At 37.9% G+C, this 23,076-nt stretch overlaps 5 protein-coding genes across 7 annotated transcripts; all 5 read left to right on the forward strand.

Annotated features, from left to right (window-relative positions):
• Positions 1-217: 217 nt before the first annotated feature.
• LOC149738969 (betaine--homocysteine S-methyltransferase 1-like) lies at positions 218-2,617 on the forward strand. The gene is made up of 7 exons (XM_089875628.1): positions 218-934; positions 1,003-1,194; positions 1,273-1,435; positions 1,753-1,926; positions 1,985-2,115; positions 2,201-2,295; positions 2,412-2,617. The coding sequence occupies exons 1-7, from the start codon at positions 665-667 to the stop codon at positions 2,506-2,508; spliced, it is 1,122 nt and encodes a 373-aa protein (XP_089731754.1). The 5' UTR covers positions 218-664; the 3' UTR covers positions 2,509-2,617.
• Positions 2,618-3,056: 439 nt separating this feature from the next.
• LOC149738970 (G patch domain-containing protein 1-like) lies at positions 3,057-5,892 on the forward strand. Its single transcript, XM_089875607.1, has one exon. The coding sequence runs from the start codon at positions 3,302-3,304 to the stop codon at positions 5,735-5,737; it is 2,436 nt and encodes an 811-aa protein (XP_089731733.1). The 5' UTR covers positions 3,057-3,301; the 3' UTR covers positions 5,738-5,892.
• A 52-nt stretch (positions 5,893-5,944) lies between these two features.
• LOC149738971 (saccharopine dehydrogenase-like oxidoreductase) lies at positions 5,945-7,408 on the forward strand. Its single transcript, XM_089875624.1, has one exon. The coding sequence runs from the start codon at positions 5,946-5,948 to the stop codon at positions 7,200-7,202; it is 1,257 nt and encodes a 418-aa protein (XP_089731750.1). The 5' UTR covers position 5,945; the 3' UTR covers positions 7,203-7,408.
• A 1,726-nt stretch (positions 7,409-9,134) lies between these two features.
• On the forward strand, positions 9,135-17,633 carry LOC149738972 (single-strand DNA endonuclease ASTE1-like). Of its 2 annotated transcripts, none has more exons than XM_089875610.1 (7): positions 9,135-11,971; positions 12,392-12,481; positions 13,547-13,665; positions 14,111-14,295; positions 14,351-14,527; positions 15,089-15,942; positions 16,991-17,627. In XM_089875610.1, the coding sequence occupies exons 1-7, from the start codon at positions 11,835-11,837 to the stop codon at positions 17,241-17,243; spliced, it is 1,815 nt and encodes a 604-aa protein (XP_089731736.1). In that variant the 5' UTR covers positions 9,135-11,834; the 3' UTR covers positions 17,244-17,627. The 2 variants fall into 2 exon arrangements, with proteins under 2 accessions (XP_089731736.1, XP_089731737.1); XM_089875611.1 differs by lacking the exon at positions 9,135-11,971 and adding an exon at positions 12,020-12,272 and having other exon boundaries at positions 16,991-17,633.
• Positions 17,634-18,008: 375 nt separating this feature from the next.
• On the forward strand, positions 18,009-22,955 carry LOC149738973 (uncharacterized). 2 transcript variants are annotated; one of them, XM_089875631.1, is made up of 5 exons: positions 18,009-18,532; positions 20,356-20,384; positions 20,712-20,777; positions 20,990-21,043; positions 21,612-22,955. In XM_089875631.1, the coding sequence occupies exons 2-5, from the start codon at positions 20,366-20,368 to the stop codon at positions 22,424-22,426; spliced, it is 954 nt and encodes a 317-aa protein (XP_089731757.1). In that variant the 5' UTR covers positions 18,009-18,532; positions 20,356-20,365; the 3' UTR covers positions 22,427-22,955. The 2 variants fall into 2 exon arrangements, with proteins under 2 accessions (XP_089731757.1, XP_089731756.1); XM_089875630.1 differs by lacking the exon at positions 18,009-18,532 and adding an exon at positions 18,541-20,286.
• The last annotated feature ends 121 nt before the right edge of the window (positions 22,956-23,076 follow it).

Genomic DNA, 23,076 nt, shown 5'->3' on the forward strand with positions numbered 1-23,076 from the left:
ATTTTTTTCGGAATCGAAACACGTATTTCAACCTACTACATGTGTGGAAGCTTTATTGGATTGTATTTCTATAGAAATGAATTGAAAGTGCAGACCTAATCACGCAGATGAAGAAGAAACGTCACCAACGCTTACACACATAGATGTAAAAGCGTTGGTATATGGCACATCGAAGCAACCAGTAGGCCCTATATCCTTTGCAGGCAAAACAGATTGCAGTCGCGCTTCAGTAGATATCACGTCTAGACAACAGCGGCTTACGCGATCAAAACAAACACAGCACAACGAAACATAGTTGAGGAAGCTGAGGAACGGTGCTAAGTTATTTTGATCTTATAGCATTATTTTAACCCTAAAGTTATTCATTAACTTTGCACTGTTCTTTTTTGCAAACAGAAAACAATTTCTGCGAACTGATTCTTGAGGCGATATAGTGGTAGAGTCTTCTTTCAGCTTGTTGGTAGTTCAATTTGTTTCCATGCACACGGGAATTCTATCTTGCGGTAAAACGAGTGGTATTTGAGGTTTAATACCAGTACGAAGTTCAGCAAATAAGGAGTGCTTGCAATTCTAAGATTTTAACTGGACAATTTTGATTTTATGTAACAAAACCTACGCTTGCAAAGTATAGTGTAAAAGCAAACGTTGGTCCTGGCTATAAAAAATGACTGAAACGTCAGGGATATTGCAGAAACTATCTAAAGGACCTGTGGTTGGGGATGGTAGCGTTCTTTTAACTTTGGAAAAACGAGGATACTGTAGGGCAGGCGCGTGGACACCTGAAGCTGTGATTAAATATCCAGAAGCTGTTCGTCAGTTACTCAGAGAATTCGTGCGAGCTGGAGCCGATGCCATTCAGGCCCCATGTTTTAACTTTACCGAAGGAAGCTGGAAAACCAATAAGCAGAATGAAAGAAAACAGCAGCAATACTCAGTAAGTTATACATAGCTTAGTGCGTTTTAGTTTGTTCTAGGTAAACACTTTAAAATTCTACTTCGCAGGTCGAGGAGATAAACAAAGCTGCTTGCATTATGGCGAAAGAAGTGGCGTCGGAGGGTGGCGCACTCGTGTACGCTTCGGTTGGGCCTGTTTCTTCGTTTGTAAGAGGGGAGAATGAAAAAGAAACGAAACAGAGCTTCGAAAAGTTACTGAAACTTTACTTAAAACACAAAGTCGATTACTTTGTTGCAGAAGTGAGTAAGTGGTTGGTACAATAATTTCCGCTGCTGTAACTGTAACCCATGGGTCTGATGATACAATTTTATTTTTAGTATTTTGCCCATATTGAAGAACTCGAAATTTGTGTCGAAGTTTTGAAACGAGGGAATTTGCCAGTAGCTTGCACGATGAGAATTGGACCAACTGGCGATTTAAACGGTGTTTCTGTCGAGGAATGTGCAATAAGAATGGCGAAAACCGGAGCAGATATAATTGGTAAGTTTTAATTAATAATATGACAATATCATACCTGGATTTCTAAAAGAATTTTTAGAAGTACCAGTAACTTCAGTTTTCAAAGCTTTTTGATGTGCTGGGTTTTAAGTATCTTACATTTACCGTATAACCGATCGCATCTGTTAACCTTAAAATATTTATCGAGCGCATTCTGACGTTTTCTGGTTAAAATGCAGTCCTGATCAATCGGCAAAACTGTCAAGTATATACTAACTAATTATCAAGGTTTCTAGTTACTTTACAAACTAAACTTCTAGTTAATAATTTCATGTTGTGAAATCATTTCTCGATTGCAGGAATCAACTGTTTGTATGATCCAGTGGTTGCTTTAAAAACCATGCAACGTATTAAATCAGCTGTGGATAAAGCGGGGTTATCACCATATCTCATGTGCCAACCTCTGGGCTGGATGTGCCCTGAAGTAGAACATCATAAGATGGGACATTTGGCATTGCACGAATTTCCGTTCGGTACGTGAAAGCTAAATTGTTTTTTTCTGTATTAATAATATTTAAATGTTTTAAACAGCCTTAGATTCTCGCTCGGTTAATCGTTTCGAATTTGGCCAGTTTGCTCGGAAAGCGTTTGAACTTGGAGTGAAATACATTGGAGGATGCTGTGGTACGGAACCTCACCATATTCGCGCCATCGCCCAAGAAGTATGCATTAATTTTTACTCTGCTGATCGCCGTTTCTATTCGGTCGATGAGTTTAATTGGATATCTTTTAAATTTTTAATTTTAGCTCCAGCCCGAACGTGGAATTGATCCTCCTGTAAACGACATGTGTCCTCAGTTGGGTTTCTTTGCAGACGCCAGCTTGTCCAACTACAAGAAAAAGTAAATTGTGATTTGCCCATTTAAAATGTTCGTTATCATTGAATATTACCATAACATGTTTGCAGCATAAACCGTGTACGATTGCGTCTGTCAATTTTTAACGCCAGATATTGTAGGTCAGATGCGGATTATTGGAAGAGGTTGGTTCCGGGAACAGGCAGAATGTTTGGGCCACCATGTGTGGAAATTGACGAGGATTGCGAAAGAGTTTAACTAAAGCCAGATCATTTGGTGCCAAATACAATTATTTCCCACCTGAAATGATAAAAAGAAGAATAAATGTGAAATACAAGAAAGCTGCGCGATAAAACGAGCAAACGTCTTTTTGTGTTTTTTATTTGGGTTTAAAAATGTAAAACAGTGTTCAAGGAGTATACTGCGATCCAACGCTAAACATTCTGGAGAAATCCGACACTGTATTCATATTAAATCAATACACGTTGGATTTTACTTCACTCTGTTTGGAACATAACCAGAGTGGAAAGTCAGTTTAAAACTGACGTGAAACAAGTTTTAACAATTGGTGTTTGATTATTAGTTAGCATTCACCAACCAGAAGCCTACTGTAAGCATAGTACACTAACAGTGTACTATGCTGTAAGTTATGGGTACCAGAAGCCTACTGTAAGCATAGTACACTGTTCGTGTACTATGCTGTAAGTTATAGGTAAAGTCACGTGACCAAAGTCGCCCAACCAAAACGCACGAACAAACGTGAGCTTATGCTGCGGAAATCCCCTAAACCGATAAATACATGAGTGAGCAGTTGTTGAACTTTGGACTAAAACGTTATCCGTATTTGCAGTGTCTTTTAGTACCGAGTGATTTACAATACACACGTATTGTCTAGTAATTTATATTCATTCAATACGGGTATCATTGCATTGTAGATCTAGTAATTTATATTCAATTAATATGGGTATCATTGCAATAACTAACTAAACACATGATATAGATAGCGTTTAATACCTTTACTTTTTTATTTCAGAACATACAGGTAACAATCATGTCAGATTCGGACGATGATCATCCGTTTGCAAAGTATGGGAATGCATTGAAAGATCTGGAAGAAGCAACATCTAAACCATCCTCGATACCTATCCATGAACAAACTGTTACTGATGAACAAGGCAGGCGTCGTTTCCATGGAGCTTTCACTGGAGGATTCTCTGCAGGGTATTATAACTCTGTTGGCTCAAAAGATGGCTGGACACCATCAGAGTTTAAATCAACAAGGTCGAATAAAACCGGAAAGAAGACGTTTACGCCCCATGATTTTATGGACACAGAGGATGTTTCGGACTTTGGTATTGCTCCTACATTGCTCCAAGCGAAGCAGAACTTCCAGCATGGCCAGAAAAGAAACTTGATTAACGAAAGGCAGTTGCAGGTGGAAGAGAACAAAATGACACTGTCACTCGGAACAGAGTTGCTGGAGTCTCTTATTGTTCCAACAAGGTCAAATATTGGAAAACAGCTTCTATGTAAGTTGGGGTGGAAGGAGGGTCAAGGCATCGGTCCTCGTGTTGAGAGAGCAAGGTATCAGGAAGAAAAAGAAGATGAGATAAAAGAGCAGCCGAAAGTGTACGGATGTTACATTCCTGGAAGATCTATTCAAAGTTCAATTGAGGATACTTTTGGCCAAGAACCAATCACTTTTGCTCCGAAAGACCAAATGCCGGTTAAAATAATTGCTAAGGCTGATTCACATGGCCTTGGGTATAGTGGGATTAATCCAACCAATGCTTTGTTTATAAAGCAGAAAAAATCTTCTGGAGTCGAAGCTCGAATGAAGTCAGGAAGTAAGCTTTCTATTAAAGGCCAAGCTTTCGGTGTTGGGGCATACGAGGAGGAAGATGAGGACATATATTCTATGGACACCATGGAAAACTATGATCGGGTTTTAACTGCAGAGGCAAACCCTCAAGATTCATATGGGTGGACAAAGCCAAAAGCAATCGCCAGTAGCCACAAAGTTGAAGCTATTGAGTTCAACAAAAATAAAGCTATTACTGGGTTTATTCCTGCTGAAAAAAAGAAATTTGTTGAAAGGAAATGTTATTCTGCACCAAAACTTCCGCCTGACTTTGATTGCAATCGAAGGTTAAAGTTACAACACGAGGTGAATCGGATAAATGAGATGCATTTGTCACAGCCCGGAAATTTCCATGTACCTGCTGCAGTTACAACGGCGCACCTGACAGCTAAGGAAAGAAAGACTATGCTTGGTAATGCAAATTCTAAAGAAAAATATGTTTCTGTGTTTGACTTCATTTCACCCGATGATAGGAATAGGATGGAGATGGCAAAGAAAAAACCAACAGAGCTTGGTTTTACTGCAGGTAAGAATGAAGAACCTGAAAAACTGAGTAAACCAGAGCGACCAACTGCTCCTTTGGTTGATCCAAAATCTCTTCGTCCGTTTAATAATAATCCTGAAAAACAGCGGAGATATGAACAGTATGAAAGGGCTGTACGGCAGAGGAAGACGGACCCTTATTTGGGCATAGACAGCGACCTCACAGAGTGGGAAAGAAATCATGAGCGACATGAGTTTTCACAACTTGCACAAGTGTACAGTCATCTAACTTCAAGCATGAAATCAAAATTTACTAAAGCCACAGATGAGGAACAGGAATTAACAACAGCTGTTAAAAAAGAGTCGTCCAAGCATGTATTTGGTATCATGACAAGAGACAGAATAGAGTGGCATCCTGATCCACTGCTGTGTAAAAGGTTTAATGTTCCAGACCCCTTTCCGAAATCCGACGTGGTAGGAATTGCAAAAGCTGTTCCGAATTTTGACCTGCCTTCTCTAAAGCACCAAGGTCCAGCAGAGAGACCGATTTTGGAGGACTCTGAACTCCCTCAGAATATGTTAAAGGAAATGCAGAAAGTATCTAGTGGTAGTGCTAGTAATGAAATAAAAAAGAACAATGATTTGAGTGAAGTTCAAAGTACAAAAGATAACGAAAATGATGAAACAGCAGAAGAAGAGGAAAGAGCTTCCATGGACTTGTTCAAGTCAATCTTCGCCGCATCCAGTGATGAGGAATCTGATGATGAGAATGAGGAGCAGGAAGATGACCTGGAGGAGCCTGAAAAGCAGAAAGTTGAAAAAGTTGAAAACCTAAGTTTTCCTCCATCCATGCCACATGTATTTACTCCTGTTAATAAAAAACTTTCAATAAATGAGGAACCTCAACAATCAACTTCTGATCTTTTAAAACCAAAGGAGTCATTAGCATCCCAGGAGAAGAATGAAGAAAAGGAAGAGGACTTGTTCGGACCTGCTCTTCCACCACCAAGGAAGGCAGGGACATTAAATTCATCAAAAAATGATGATTCATTTTCGAAGAGACACAAAGAAAAGCATAAAAGTCATAAATCTCATAAAAAATCTTCAAAGCATAAAAAACATAAAAAGAAACGCAATTCCTAAACTTACTCTTATTAGTTAAATTTAGTTATGTTTGAACAAATTCACTGCCATTTTTGTTTTTGTTTTGATTCATTTTCACATACAAAATTGTTTAAGCGTTACAAACTAAAAACAATTTTTTAAAGTTTAATATGTGTCTCTATTTTTCACAACAGGTATCGTATAGGTTCTCATTTCAGTAATATTTTATTAACCATTTGTGGTCATTATGGAAAGTCGTGATTTTGACTTTGTCATATTTGGAGCGAGTGGCTTCACTGGGAAGTATGTGGTGCAAGAAGTTTTCAAGCATTGCAAAACAGATGGTATTACAATGGCTGTGGCAGGGAGAAACAGAGACAAACTCACTAAAGTAATTTCTACTGCAGTTGGTGAAAACGAAGATGAAATTCAGGTGGAGGTTATTATAGCTGATGTGAAGGATTTTCAGTCACTTGTTTTGATGTGTAGCAGGGCAAGGGTGGTACTAAACTGTGTGGGGCCGTATCGATTTTTCGGAGAGCCAGTGGTCAAGGCATGCGTGGAAGCAAAGACAAATTACGTCGATATATCTGGAGAACCGCAGTTTTTGGAGAACATGCAGCTTAAGTACGATGAAGCTGCTAAAGAAGCTGGGGTTATAATTGTTGGGGCTTGTGGGTTTGACAGTATTCCAAGTGACTTGGGTGCTGTGTTTACTCAGCAACAGTTCCAAGGCACTTTAAACAGCATCAAAGCTTACCTGTCAGTTAATGCAGGACCTTCAGGATATGGTTTTCACTTTACCACGTATGAAAGTGCTGTTCATGGAATCTCAGATGTGAAAAGTCTGTCCAAAATAAGGAAACAATTTGGACACAAACCACTCCCAACTGTAGGACCAAGAATGAAACGTGAAGGATTCATGCATTATTTATCTTTCGCGCAGAGTTACTGCATTCCGTTCCTTGGTGCAGATGCTTCTGTTGTCAAACGCTCACAGCGTTACTTCTGCGAAGAATTAGATGAACCTCCTACTCAATACTCCATGTACAGTTGCATTGGCTCCATGTGGAATATTTTCCTTATGATGGTTTTTGGAGGAATTTTCAAGTTCCTCGCTATGAGATCCTGGGGCAGGTCCCTGCTTCTAAACCACCCAAAGTTTTTTACACTTGGTTTGTTCAGCCATGAAGGTCCAACTAAACAGCAGCTTAAAGAATCATCTTTCAACATCGTAATGTTCGGGGAGGGTTATCCTACTGGCTCCTTTGACTCAAATAAAAAACCGAAAAAGAAAATAACAGTAAAAGTCTCAGGTCCTGAACCAGGTTATGTGGCGACGCCCATTGCTATCGTCCAATCAGCTCTCTGCATTATCCAGGAGAAGCAGAACCTGCCAAAACGAGGAGGTGTCTTCGCTCCAGCTGCTGCATTTGGAAAAACAAGTTTGATTTCACGCTTGCATGAAAGAGGAATCAAATTTGACGTCTTAAACCATTCATAGGCTGCACGAAACTCCAGACAATTATGTGTAGAAATGTATTCCCATATACACGTTTAATTGTTGTCAACATTTGTACACTGTAAATTTGATTCATTGTGTTTGTTTAATTACATTGAATCGGGTATTACAATTGAATCGGGTATTACAATTGAATCGGGTATTACAATTGAATCGGGTATTACAATTGAATATATCTTACATGCTAACTCATGCTTGTGATTATTGTTGAGGGTAACGAGTAAGGGGGGTAACAAGAAAGTATTTAATGAACATTCATCAAGACCGTAGCCAACGGTCGCTTATTCATAAAAAGCTTTGCACGTCAAGACCGTAGCCAACGGACGCTTATTCATAAAAAGCTAAAACTTCAGCTGTGTCGGAGTCGAACGTTGTATAATTGTATCTTTAAATTTTGTGTCCGTGAAGGGTTCAACTCCGACGCAGGCGAGAAGCTGCTCAATGAGTGATTTTCTTAAGACGTACTTGTGAAACTCACCTCAAAGCCCTAACGTCTAACCCTTCGTATGAAAAAATGGGGTAATTCCCATGAGTTGTACCCGATTCTTGTCTGCATTTGCTGTTGCAGAGATCAACTGTTAAAAGTTAACTTCAGAATGGGCATAAAGGGTTTTGAAAGCTTTGGCAACAGATATACAGATCGATGTTTCCAAAGTATCATGATAACTCAAGAATGTCTTTTTTTTGTTAAGGGGTAACGAGTAAAAAAGTAATTGTGAACATTAATCAAGTTATAGCCAACGGTCGCTTTTTATAAAAAGCTAAAACTGCGTCGGAGTCGAACCCTAGCTGCTACAAGTGCAATCCCGAACTTTATCTTTTAATTTAGTGGTCGTGAAGGGTTTAACTCCGACGCAGTCCTGAAGCTGCTCAATTTCCATCGGTTCTATAAACGTTGAAGGACTTTCATGTTGTTACCGCAGTGTTTGTATTGTAATAATTAACAAAATACCAACATACAAATGTTCCGTTTTGATATAGTACTGTGGGGTAAGATGGGACACTTAAAAAAATATGCCAAAACATTCCCGGTGTGAAGGCCCGGTTGGACCCAGAGTGATTTTCTTAAAACGTACATGTGAAACCTTTTAACATTGTCAGGCCTGTAATTTTGCTTGCGGATATTCTAGACTTTTGTGCAAATGGGCTATCCCGTTAAAATATCTACCAAAATGTGGTAGATAACTCTCAAGAGGCTAGGTACTTCTCGCCTCAAACCCCTAACGTCTATCCCTTCGTATGAAAAAATGGGGTAGTTCCCATGAGGTGTACCCGATTCTTGTCGGCCTTTTCTTTTGTTGAGATCAATACTTTAGTTTTGCTATTAGTCTGGGTTGAAGGCAACTGTAAAAAGTGAACTTCAGAATGGGCGTGGGCTGTAGACTGTAGAGGGTTTTGAAAGCTTTTGCCAAAGAGATAGAGATCGATATTTTCAAAGTGTCATGCTAACTCATGCGTGTGTTTTTTGTTGAGGGGTAACGAGTAAAAAAGTAATTGTAAACATTAATCCAGTTATAGCCAACGGTTGCTTTTTATAAAAAAGCTAAAGCTGCAGCCGCGTCGGAGTCGAACCGTAGCTGCTACAAGTGCAATCCCGAACTTTATCTTTTAATTTAGTGGTCGTGAAGGGTTTAACTCCGACGCAGTCCTGAAGCTGCTCAATTTCCATCGGTTCTATAAACGTTGAAGGACTTTCATGTTGTTACCGCAGTGTTTGTATTGTAATAATTAACAAAATACCAACATACAAATGTTCCGTTTTGATATAGTACTGTGGGGTAAGATGGGACACTCTTGGCACGTAATACCTTTAGTACATAATATCCTGATCGTGTTTTAAACGGGTCGTACTAAAACACGCACGGCGGGCCCGAAAGAAAAAAATACTAAAACATTTCCGGTCTGAAGGCCCGGTTGGACCCAGAGTGATTTTCTTAAAACGTACATGTGAAACCTTTTAACATTGTCAGGCCTGTAATTTTGCTTGCGGATATTCTAGACTTTTGTGCGAATGGGCTATCCCGTTAAAATATCTACCAAAATGTGGTAGATAACTCTCAAGAGGCTAGGTACCTCTCGTCTCAAACCCCTAACACCTAACCCTTCGTATGACAAAACGGGGTATTTCCCATGAGTTGTACCCGATTCTTGTCTGCCTTTTCTTTTGTTGAGATCAATACTTTAGTTTCGCTATTAGTCTGTGTCGTAGGCAACTGTTAAAAGTGAACTTCAGAATGGGCGTAGGCTGTATGTGTAGAGGGTTTTGAAAGCTTTTGCCAAAGAGATAGAGATCGATATTTTCAAAGTGTCATGCTAACTCATGCATGTGTTTTTTGTTAAGGGGTAACGAGTAAAAAAGTAATTGTGAGCATTAATCAAGTTATAGCCAAGGGTCGCTTTTTTATAAAAAGCTAAAACTGCAGCCGCGTCTGAGTGGAACCCTAGCTCCAACAAGTGCAATCCCGAACGGTGTATCTTTTATTTTGTGTGGCCGTGAAGGGTTCAACTCCGACGCAGTCGTGAAGCTGCTCAATTTCCATCGGTTCTATAAACGTTATAGAGCTTTCATGTTGTTATACCGCAGTGTTTGTAATGTAATAATTAACAAAATATCAACATACAAATGTCCCGTTATGATATAGTACTGTGGGTTCAGATGGGACACTTTTGGCACGTAATACCTTTAGTACATAATATCCTGATTGTGTTTTAAACGGGTCATACTCAAATACGCCCGGCGGGCCCGAAGGCAAAAATATGCTAAAACATTCCTGGTGTGAAGGCCCGGTGGGACCCAGAGTGATTTTCTTAAAACGTACATGTGAAATATTTTAACATTGTGAGGCCCATAATTTTGCTTGCGGATATTCTAGAGTAGACTATAACTCTCAAGAGGCTAGGTATACCTCTCGCCTCAAACCCCTAACGTCTATCACTTCGTATGAAAAAATGGGGTAGTTCCCATGAGGTGTACCCGATTCTTGTCTGCCTTTTCTTTTGTTGAGATCAATACTTTAGTTTCGCTATTAGTCTGGGTTGTAGGCAACTGTTAAAAGTGAACTTCAGAATGGGCGTAGGCTGTACGTGTAGAGGGTTTTGAAAGCTTTTGCCAAAGAGATAGAGATCGATATTTTCAAAGTGTCATGCTAACTCGTGCGTGTGTTTTTTGTTGAGGGGTAACGAGTAAAAAAGTAATTGTGAGCATTAATCAAGACCGTAGCCAACGGTCGCTTTTTCATAAAAAGATAAAACTGCAGCCGCGTCGGACTTTATCTTTTAATTTTGCGTTCGTGAAGGGTTCAACTCCGACGCAGTCGTGAAGCTGCTCAATTTCCATCGGTTCTATAAACGTTATAGAGCTTTCATGTTGTTATACCGCAGTGTTTGTAATGTAGTAATTAACAAAATATCAACATACAAATGTCCCGTTATGATATAGTACTGTGGGGTCAGATGGGACACTTTTGGCACGTAATACCTTTAGTACATAATATCCTGATCGTGTTTTAAACGGGTCATACTAAAATACGCCCGGCGGGCCCGAAGGCAAAAATATGCTAAAACATTCCTAGTGTGAAGGCCCGGTGGGACCCAGAGTGATTTTCTTAAAACGTACATGTGAAATATTTTAACATTGTGAGGCCTATAATTTTGCTTGCGGATATTCTAGAGTAGACTATAACTCTCAAGAGGCTAGGTATACCTCTCGCCTCAAACCCCTAACGTCTATCACTTCGTATGAAAAAATGGGGTATTTCCCATGAGTTGTACCCAATTCTTGTCTGCCTTTTCCATTGTTGAGATCAATAATTTAGTTTCGCTATTAGTCTGGGTTGTAGGCAACTGTTAAAAGTGGACTTCAGAATGGGCGTAGGCTGTATGTGTAGAGGGTTTGAAAGCTTTTGCCAAAGAGATAAAGAGATCTATATATATTCAAAGTGTCATGCTAACTCATGCGTGTGTTTTTTGTTGAGGGGTAACGAGTAAATTTAATTGTGAACATTAATCAAGACCGTAGCCAACGGTCGCTTTTTTATAAAAAGATAAAGCTGCAGCCGCGTCGGAGTCGAAACCCAGCTGCTACAAGTGCAATCCCGAACGGTGTATCTTTTAATTTTGTGTCAAGGGTTCAACTTCGACGCAGTCGTGAGGCTGCTCAATTTCCATCGGTTCTATAAACGTTGAAGGACTTTCATGTTGTTACCGCAGTGTTTGTAATGTAGTAATTAACAAAATATCAACATACAAATGTTCCATTATGATATAGTACTGTGGGGTCAGATGGGACACTTTTGGCACGACATACCTTTATACATAATATCCTGATCGTGTTCTAAACGAGTCGCACATTACACAGCCAGCGGGCCCGAAGGGAAAAAATATGCTAAAACATTCCCGGTCTGAAGGCCCGGTTGGACCCAGAGTGATTTTCTTAAAACGTACATGTGAAACCTTTTAACATTGTCAACCTAACGCCTAACCCTTCGTATGAAAAAATGGGGTATTTCCCATGAGTTGTACCCGATTCTTGCCTGCCTTTTCCAATGTTGAGATCAATACTTTAGTCTCGTTTCTTGTCTGGGTTGTAGGCAACTGTTTAAAGTGAACTTCAGAATGGGCATAAAGGGTTTTGAAAACTTTTGCAAAATAAATACAGATCGATGTTTCCAAAGTGTTACAATTCGAAACGAGATATTGGTTATAGATGGCAGCGAACTGTTTTACCACTTCTACGACGCTTGTGAGGGCAGGTATGGTAAAGTTAAACAAGAAATACATCTCTTTTTACTGTAGGTTTGTTATAGTATATTAAATCTTTATCATTGAAAAATTGTTGCAAACCTTAAAATTATGTTGATATAGTAGGGTGGGGTAAGATAGGACACCTTTAGCACATAATGTGTTTTAAACATTTAACAACGATCTATGGGAGTCGTGAGGATACGGTTATGCAATTCTTTGAATGCTCTTTGTTTACTACCAAATCGGACGAGAAAATAGAATGAAAATGTGTCCCATCTACCCCCACCCTACTATACATCTCTTTTTACGGTACGTTTGTTATTAAACATGTAGTCGTTTTACTTGCAAAATTATCTGAACTGCATCCCATCTTATCTAACTGCATCCCATCTTAACCCATAGTTCTACTAGCTTTTTTGCATCTACAGAGCGCCGCTCGACCAATTTCGGGAGCAAGCGATCAAGTTTTACACAAATCTTCGCACTTGTGGCATCAGACCAGTTATTGTGTTTGACGGGTAAATACGTGTTGAAGTTATAGAGTATTGTATAGAGTAATGTAAATTTACAAGAACCCTCGTGTAGCAATAACGACCACCGTCTTGCTTTTTATTCAGATCTCTTCTTTGTTTCAATAGAATAAAATATAAATGATCTTCGCTACCGTTTTCAAAAAAAAAATTAAACAAGAGAGCAAAGATCTAATGACTGAGCACGTATTAAACTAATTAGCATCGTATTATTTAACCTTTTTACTACAAAGGGCGACTAAGCTAGATCAAAAACAAACCAGAAATAACCAACCAAGTGGCTTTCAGTCGCCATTGGTGACTGTGGAGCAGTAGGTGGAATGTATTTATACATATGTTATAAATCATGAAGACTTATGATGTATGAGGATTGAGTGACTGGTAAAGAATGTATGTGTAAATACGTTTTGTACAACTCCTGTACCATGTGTTGACTTGTAAACTTACACTAGTTCACCTTGTCTTCGTTGAAAAACGTTTGTTTTCGGGAGTTTAAACAAACTGTAATTACGCAGTAATTAGGTTATGTTAGAATTTAATTTTAATCCTATGATATTATACTAAAAATAATGTTTCAATTACGATAAATAATAATAAGTCATTAACATGTGTCTTTCATACAAAACTCGCATTAATTGATAGTAAAGTTCAGATTCTATAAAAAAAGTTGCTTAACCTCACTAATAAACGATTTTAATACAGACACATTTTTTTAACCGGCGCCGTGGCAAAGTGGTTAGCGCGCCTGCCTGTAACCCAGTCGTAATGGGTTCAAGGCGCCTTGCTAATATGTGGCGTATGCATCCTTGGGCAAGACACTTAACGGCAATTGTTCCAACCTAGTGGTCACTAATGGGTTGTCCAAATTATCAGCCACACATAAAAAAAGAAAAATCCCCTATAAAAATAATTATCTCCAAAGTAACATATACATGGGTAACTCATAAGCTGGCACGAAGTGTATAAACACCCGTGTTATAACGACTGTCGTTTTCCGGTGACGCGAGGATAAAGTAAGTTACATTTATTCATTCCTACTTATTATTATCTTAGATTTAAATATGGGTCAAACCACGAAAAGGTGTTCAATCAAGCGGTAAAAGTTATTGCTGAAATGGAGCAATTCATTAAAGAAGAGAAAATAGACGGAACGAACAAGTTACCCTTTTGTCGTAAGTATAAGGTTTGTGTGCTCTTTATAAACGACGCCCCAATCGATAACTTAGAAAAGCGATTGAAAGTGTCTTTGTCACTCTTAATAAATATGAACCAGATGGACAGCTACAATAGTTATGCCTCTGTTGCCACGCAGGCTTCAAATGGTATATACTATAGACTCTATAGTATAGAGAGTGTATACATGCTGCAACTTTAACATAACTGTTATATAACCTTAGTCCCGCGATCCTTCGTTGGCTGGTAGCAAGACGACCAGAAATAAATAAGGGATTTAGGTGGTAACGGTATCCATTTTACCCCACAGTATGGTAGGCTATATTGTTTATATTAAGGGAGCTGTATATGAAACGAATGAAGTATGATATGATGGTAGAATGCCATTGGGGACCACTGCTACACATTTCGTAAAGCAATACTTCAAAACTTCTTGTATTATAGGTACGATCTTAGCAACGGTGAATCAAGAATTGGGAATTCCTTTTGTTAACGGTGTGGGAGATATGAATTCCAGCACAGCAGCAATTGCTAATCTACTTGGAGCCAAAGTGTTGGCGAGTGATACGGAGTATTGCGTGCATAACTTGAGTCATGGTTGGTTGCCAGTTAGATACTTCAAATGGAATGTAAGCCCGGTGTTCAATATTCATCCAGTGCCGATATCTTAACATATTTTTACAGGACGATGCGGAAATAAGCAGGGTAGGAGGCATCACTGCAAAATTTTACCACATCGAGCATTTTTCACGCCAGTATAATATCCCCACCAATGTGGTTTCGTACCTGGACATATTCTTCGGCAGAAAGTCTTACTTTCCGGAGGGATATTTTCAATCGTTTGTCGACCAACACTTTGGGGTATGATTGGGATTAGTTATAACAATAAAAATATTTTTAACAAATGAATATTTTTTTATAGTTTAAAACTGACATGTCTACGGGGTTAAACAACTTGCAGCGACCCGTTGTTTTTTACAACCTCAGTCAGTTGACTATATATAGACGCCCACCAATATAGATCGCAAAATAATCTATAGTGTAGATTGTCTCCCATATTGGAAACACAGTTAGTACACCTTTTATAATACGTACGGGAGATAATATGTAAGTTTTGTGTTTGCGGTTAGTCGTGAAATGTATTCAGGTTACTTGTACGGGTTTCCAATAAAACTACTATATATAGTTGCAGATGTTTCGGTTACATTCTGCGGCGCTTGCTCCCTGTACTATAGGCGCATATATATGTTCATCAGGTGATTCGGCTTAAACCCAGCATAGTTGGGAAGAAACGAAGCTTCATTTATTAAGTATTAAGTAATGCTATAACACATAAACATTATACCCCCAAGTTTGACCTTGGAAACAACCGTAAATATGTTTTTTTGGTAAATTAAAGTAAAATCTCTTTTTCCATTTCAGGAGCATGAGTCTTATCGACGTTATTTCGAAATTTTCTTCAGATGGATGGATGGTAATTACATCACGGATGACGACCTTATCGAAAGAATCGTCGCCTCCCTTGGGAACAGAGATGATCACCCCAACATCCAAGTACGTTTGGAGGAGCGCCTCGCATTCTTTCGCTATCCTCGGGTTCGTCAAATATTTCGTTTGAAAGTTAGAGAGCAAGTAAGAGACGAAGATATGTCGAACCTCCTTTTAAACAACAAGCATGATTCGGTGGAAGATGGAAATTTGAGGGAAAATTTACCACGCTTTGCCCATGATATACTGAACGCACCTACGGGGGGAGATGACCCTTACAAACGGTGTCTTCGAGTTTTCATGAGCAAACTAGACAAACCGTCACCCCACGACTCAACGAGAGCTTTGCGGCAACAAATGTACCAACTTTTGGTGAGAGGAGATGATTTGACTGTGGTTGAGTACGATAGAGTCGGCGTCAACTATATTGAGGTGGAACCTATCCGTGTGAAACGTCAAGAAAACCTGAACCCTGCGTTGGTTGAGGTGTCCAACAACCAGGAAAGAAACCCCGAATTCATTAAGTTTAGGAAGCAACATATTCTATCTATACTGGTTGGGGACGAAGAGGCAGTTCGTCAATTTGAAGAATCTTGCAGGAACATCAATGAAGAATTGAAGCTTCTGCTGGCATGTGGGGTGTACTGGATCAGAACCACGGCACCAGGAGATACAGCAATATCCGCACTTGCCTTCACTGTCAGCTTAATTTACTTGAAGTCACAAGGCGGTGTTGATCGTCATCTCATGCAAAGGATGGAAGCGCTCATGCAAAATATAAGATCATCGTAAGTTAACCACAAGTTGTAGCAGCAATATATCCTATATATTTCATTCACACAGTTTTCCGTAAAAATCTTAACTTCAGTATATATTCCACATTATATAATTCTGTGAGGTAAGTTGGGATACCGTTAGCACCCAAATCCCGTATTTCCTAATCCTGTTAATAAAATTAACCACGCATTTTTAAAGTCGCGGGCTTACGGTAGCTTATCCGTAAATATTCGTTGTTTACCATCAATGATACAAGAAAACATAGTTAAAAACATGTTTAAAGGGCCTAAACACACTCAAATGTACATCGCTTTAATAGATAGAGTATGTTTTTCTAATTCCAACGACACCTTACTTGTTTTAATCGGTTCTGTATAACCAAAGATATTCCAGCTCAAACACCGTGAAATTCATAAAACTGATTTGAAAGTTGCGTGGCGAAAAAATTGAGAAGTGTACTACCCACGTGACAAATTACGTCACAAAATTGTTGAAGCGTGGCCGCTCTCATTCAGAAACACTGAAAAAGGCGAGAGGCAGTGTTTTTAGCGAAAAACGAGAGAACAAAAAAAACGCTAAAAAGCACAAAAAAACGCAGGTTTCGCTTTTACGAATGAATCAGTCACGTGACTAGTACGTTCCTACGTCACAATCACGAAGCTCGTAGTAAAAAAAGGATAGCGCTAGAGATCACTGTTTGAGGACGAATACCTACGCCAGAGAGATCACTGTTTGAGGACGAATCATCACTGTTTGAGGACGAATACCTGTATACTGGACCAATTTTAATAGAGATCACTGTTTGAGGACGAATACCTATATACTGGACCAATTTTAATAAGCAAAGTATTTTTGGAATCAATAAAACAGTCGCTTTATGAATTTACCATAAAAAATAAAAGTGACGTGGGGTGTGTTTAGGCCCTTTAAATGTGCTGTATGCCTTTTTAATGTGCTAACTTAAAAATGTGCAAATGATTCCAACTCCCCGGGAAAAATTACACATTAAGGCATAACTAACTCTCAACGACACTTGCAAATAATGCAATCCCTCCACAGGTATCCGGATATCAACACGGACTACATACAGATATCCGGTCAATGGTTACTTTGCCTTGAAGAAGTAATCGCGTTTAATGGAATTCTCGATGAACCACTGGTCCCGCCTCCTATGGGGAAATGTTTTAACTGCTCATTCTTTGAGGCGTGCATGGCAGAGGTCAACAGAGACACGCTGGTAGAAGTTATAAAGCAAGAGATTGAAGTTGGCGAACTCTACAAGGCCATCATGCGTGTGCTAAGGCTTGCCTAAATTGACAAACATTTTTAGCGGACGATGCTTGCATTTGTTTGAACTTATTCAATACTGCCATGATTTTAGTTATGCACTAATTCTGTATACTTTAACGCTTGAATGCTTTCTTAACTGCCTGTTTTACTGTATAACCACCTAGTTGGCCTAGTAGTTCATTTTCTGTATTGTTATGACTGTAAATAACATGATATATACATGTAGCTTAAAATAAACGGATATTAGTACAATCGAAATGCGGAGTTGATAAAAAATATTTTTATATTACGCTCATATGGTGATTGAAACTACGACGATATTGAGTGGTCGCCAGCAAATTGAAAATCCTCATTCTAATTAAAAACAATAAGTCACCACACACCTGTGTTTGATCATTGATCTGCTGGTTGTTGCTGTTTGGTGGTCTACATTCTATTTAAGTTACGCACCCGTGTTTTACTCTTTGGCTAAATATTCCAAACCTAACTCTATTTTTCATACAGCATATTCGATCAACCAAGTTTCGCATTAGATCTTCACTTAACGCGCAGTCCTGACTCAACTGCATCGAAACTAGCTGCAACCTTGCACGCGAATAGCACAACCAATTATTAACGCGCGTTTTGCTCCCGAGGCAAGAAACGCGCTTCCGCAAGAAACGGGCGCCCCCTTCCGAGTTGATCAGTTTTATATAAACTGTTGTTTTAATCGAAAAACAGGTCGTTCTTCTACTAATATTTAACATGCTTCCGATATTAGATTAATAAGATTAAGTTTAAATAGATTAATATTACAAAACTAAAGTAGTAGTGAAGAATCCACGAGTACGTTACAGATCAGGTTGGCGGAAACTATTGGAGGTTGGTATATAGTTAGGGGTTAGATATAGTGGAAAGAGGCTAGTGGTTATAGGGGTTAGATGTGCTTATACGGGTTAGTGGTTGGTGGTTACGTTTAACGGCACTCTGCCAATGCGTGATAGTTTTCTCCAAACAATTTGGATAAAATTTCATGAAGGTAACGTTGTCACGTTTCGATATCTATGTTGGAGTCGTGAATAAATTCTCCATTCAGGGGCTTTACCTATGTTGTAGGACCAGGAACTTCAGCAGTATTTATATCAATCGTTTTAATCTCTTTGATTTATATGATAAATTAGCCGTTTTATAATAAAATTAAATGATGTATGAATATTGTATATAGTCACTTAACGCTTAGACCTATTTCTTCGAATAGAATAAGGGAGACCGATTTCTGTTTTCGACCATAACAAGGAAGTATTGGTTGTAGAAGCATTCAGGTTATTCAAGGTAATTGATGCAATAAAATAGAAACGATTGCTCATGTTTAAAGTCAGCCAAGCTGCAAAGAAGAATAGAACCTGCGTAAACAGGTTGATCCTGGTATATAATATACAAAGCAGGAAATTAGTGACCATTTTCAATACTTTCTACTTTTACTCATATAATGTCACTAACATAAAATTCGGACATTTTACCATGGCTAGACCAGCTGTTCGCGAATTCTATTCATAAAATATATATATATATATATATTAATTCAAAAATATTCTTCATTATAAATACTAATATTCGCAGTATAAACATATTTGCACAAGCTGTTACCACACCAGCTCTGAATATGTTGCATAGCGCTACTAAATACCCAAGTTGGAACATCTCATGCAGACAAACAACACAATATTTTAATAATTAGCTACCATTATAACCTTCAAGGCTCATTGCTGCTACCATTGTGGGCGTATCGTATGTGTCCTTGAGCAAGACGCTTAATAGCAATTGCTCCAAGCCAGGGTTGTCTAAATTGTCAGCCATACATAAAAACATGAAAAATCCCAAAAATGAATCACCCACAAAGTTAGATTTGTGGTAACTTAACTTGTATGCTGGCACGAGGTGAATGAAACAAAACAGAAAACACCTGTGTTATATTATAACCATTGTAACACGAGGATAAAGCAAGTTACATTGAAACACTGAATAAATGTGTTAGCATGTCTATTCCTTGTTTTTTTAAATATTATATATATAACGTTTTATTTTTGAGGTATATTATATATATATTTGTTTTTATCACGGTAATATGTTTTTATGGCAAGTATTAATATTAAAGAAATGTTTAAATTAAATGTTTGTGACCTATGGAGATAATATGTAAGTTTTGTGTTTGCGGTTAGTTGTGAAATATATGTATAATATTCGGGTGATTCGAGTTAATATCAAACACAGCATATTTTGGGGGAAAATAAAGCTTCAACATTTAAATATTAAGTAATGATATATATAACATATAAAAAGCTGGTGTGGCAAATATTATATAAATATGTTTTTACACTGAATAGTAATATTCATAGTTAGTAGTTTGTTAAAATGTTAAAATTGTATTTGATAAATATAATCAGCATTAGCATGGTCTAGTTGGTGCAATGTCGAATTTCTATGTAAAGTAGAAATTATTGAAATGATTTTTAACTGTTCCTACTCTAAATACCAGGAACTCTTTAGTGAGGTTGTTCAGTTAATCAGAGTCAGCAAAGCAGAGAAAAAATAGAACCTATGTATCCCCATTGCTTACACAGTGTTTTAATTGTTTAGTACCAGGTCTTGTGGACGAACGCACTGTTTGTTTTGCTCACATATATTTACATGTTAAACAATTCTCCTAGACCAAACAGTTCGGGAGCTAATGTCTGATGTCAAAGTTTCAGTGCAAGCCAATATAATTCAGTTTGTGTTATATCACAAAGTTTCTATTAGATGTTTAACGCTATGTGCTGCATGTTTTCTGTATTGTTAAATGTGTAACATTAGTTTATGGAATGATTGCTAAAACGAATATGTAATCTTGAGTTTAGCTTAGTATAAGGCTGAGGTAAATGTAGGATACGCATAACGTTGTTTGTACAATTAAACCTGATACTCCACAACCATTTAGTCGTAATTTGAAACGCAAAATCTTTGTTCACAAAAGTTTAAGGTAGTTTTGTATCAGGGTCATAACTGTAGTTCCTACCCAAAACAACAAGAATGTTGGATGATAACAGGTAGGTTGTGTGTTGTTGGGTTATTGTTTATATACTCGTTGATTATTAAATCTCACTTATTGTTTTTAGGGTAACTGGAATGAACAAAGAAAACGCAGGTTTGTTGTATGTAATGTGTAGCACCACTTGCTAAGTTTAACTATAAAAGAACTTAGATTACATTTATAAAATCAAAATTTTCAACTGCTATTAAATATTTATTTTATAATATATATATAAATTATTAATATTCAGTATCAAAATGTTTTTATAGAATTTCATACCACACCATCATTAGCCATGTTAATTTAACATCGGATTTAATGTTAACTGTTGGTAGTAGGCTTTCTTAACTAGTTATAGTAGACTACATTGTCTGTAAATGATGCAGGTCCTGTTTTTTAATATTGCAGATGTTATATTTTACTACATTTGTTTTAATGCAGATCACGTGACTAACACAGCTGAGCAACCAAGCGAACCACCAACCTCAGCATCTAATGACCCACAAGGTTTGTTGATAAAAGTATTCAGCAAAATTTATAATAAAACCATACATAAAAACTAAAATAATAATTCTCAGAAAACAATCACCCACACAATTATGTTCTTGGTAACTCATAAGCTGGCCTAGAGGTGTATGAAACAGAACATCTGTGTTATAACGACTATCATTTCCAGCAACACAAGGATAAAGCAATTAACATTCCAACAAATTATCTAGGTGATGAAGTGACGACACGAAAACCTACAATTGAAGATATTTTTGCTCCTCCAGGTAGGGGTGTGTTTATTAGTCAAAGTTAATTAATTCAAGTCATTTATTGCATTGGTACAGCGCCCAAGCCAGAAAAAAAATAACGGATGGGGTTTTAAGAAATTTAGTTTTTTCCTTTTGCACTTTTGACACACTCTAGTATTGTACTGTGGGGTAAGATGTGACACCTTAAGCACCTCCTGACGACTGACCACGTTTTAAACAATTAACATAAATTAGCGTGTAATTAGGTTCCTATAAATTCGTAACTAGCGTATAATTAGGTTTTATCTGAAGCTGCTAAACCAGCCAAAGTAAGACAACAAGGAGGGGTATAGAACTTTAAATTGTTAGTTGTCTGCATAAAAAATTGTTTGCCTCAACATTTTATAATTTAACTCAATCTTCGGCGTACAATATTGCAGATGAAGGTGAGTTATGCAACTCTAGTGCAATGTACATTGTTGTTTCACGACATTTATATATGTTAAGGTTGTAACATATTTGCCTATTCATTAAAGCTTTGCTCTCTTATTAATGTTAGGTGTATTTAAGTTGGAGTTTCACAATAATTGATAAATTAATTAAGATGTCGGTCAACTGCTGCAAAAGCGGAAATATCACGAAGCTTACGTCGTATCAAGTCGTCTAATGAAGTTCGACTCTTCTTTCATTGGATCTAAGGGTCTTGTCGATCATTGCCGATGTTGTATGTTGGTTGGAGAAGGGGAAGAAGCGATTCGAACCAGAGCTCAACTGAAAAAGTTATTAATTGAGAAATCGCAAACCACGCCGCATGAAATTAAAGAATTTGCTGATAGTATTCGGGGTGAAGGAAGAGACATGGAAGCGATTTTATTCTTTCAAATCGCTGCCGAGTTTTATGAAAATAAACTTAAAGCAGGTTTGGTCGGGATAGCGAATTGCTGTCTTGGGGTAAGAGAATCTATCGAGTCAATGTTATCACGTGACGAAGAATTAAAATCGATCGTTCGAACCCACGTGATTCCACTGATGCGTGGCATGCGAACAATGATTCAACGATCCAGTGACGTCGGCGAGGAAGATCGCTGTTTGCAGGAAGTTTGGTGTTTGCATCGGATCGAATACACAGAGTACTTGGTTAACGATTTGGATAGTCGTGAGAAAACACTAAAAGAAGCGATCGCCATGATGAAGAGGGTGTATAAGAAGAAAGCCGGAAAGTTTGAAGTGTATGGAGTCTGTTTAAACAATCTTGGTATTACGTATGAACTGACCTCCCGGCCGAGCGATGCCTGTCAGTGTTTCCGAGAAGCGATTGCAGCTTATGCGAAAGCTGAGGATATTAACGATGATGAAAGAGCCAAGGAGATTGCCAACAGCAAACGCGGACTAGCCGGCGCGAAAAATAAAACTAATTGACCTCGTCCAGGTGCGCATGACGTGGAAAATATAATATAAGTTCAGTTATGATCATTCTTTTCTAATTAATATCCATTTCCGCATTTTTAAAAATCAATGCATAAGTTTTTTTCGTAGCAATAAAAGCTGGTGCGGTGTAAAATTGCATAAATACGTGTTTATGTCAAATATTTATAATTAATATGTTTTGCAAATCCTATTTTTTATAAATGAAATCCGCGTGGTTTTGTAATCTAGAAAATAGTAGATTAGATTCCTAATCACATGTTGGTGGCATTGGTATAGAAAGTATCAAATATCGTCGCTAAAATTCGTCTCTGTATACTATATATTATGATCGCCCTGATGCTAAAAGCTATCGATCCAATTAAAGAACATTTTTTCTCATGTTCTGACATGCCTTCCAAAATCTTAACCCGTAACTCGCATATTTTTTTGTAATGTCACAATGCCCGCCAGTGACGTTTTTAGCAGTTTTAAAATTTCATTTTTTTATACATAATCGTAAATAAAATATAATTTTTACTAACTTGTAGTAATTATTCATCATTTAACTTCGTATAGATTTTTTTAAAAATCACAAAACTTGTAAGCTTAGGACTCGATTTTTACCAAGTAAAACCTAGTTTTTACATGAACGGCCTAAAGTT

Source organism: Ciona robusta, chromosome 3, assembly GCF_009617815.1.
Source record: "Ciona robusta chromosome 3, ASM961781v2".
Lineage (NCBI taxonomy): Eukaryota > Metazoa > Chordata > Ascidiacea > Phlebobranchia > Cionidae > Ciona > Ciona robusta.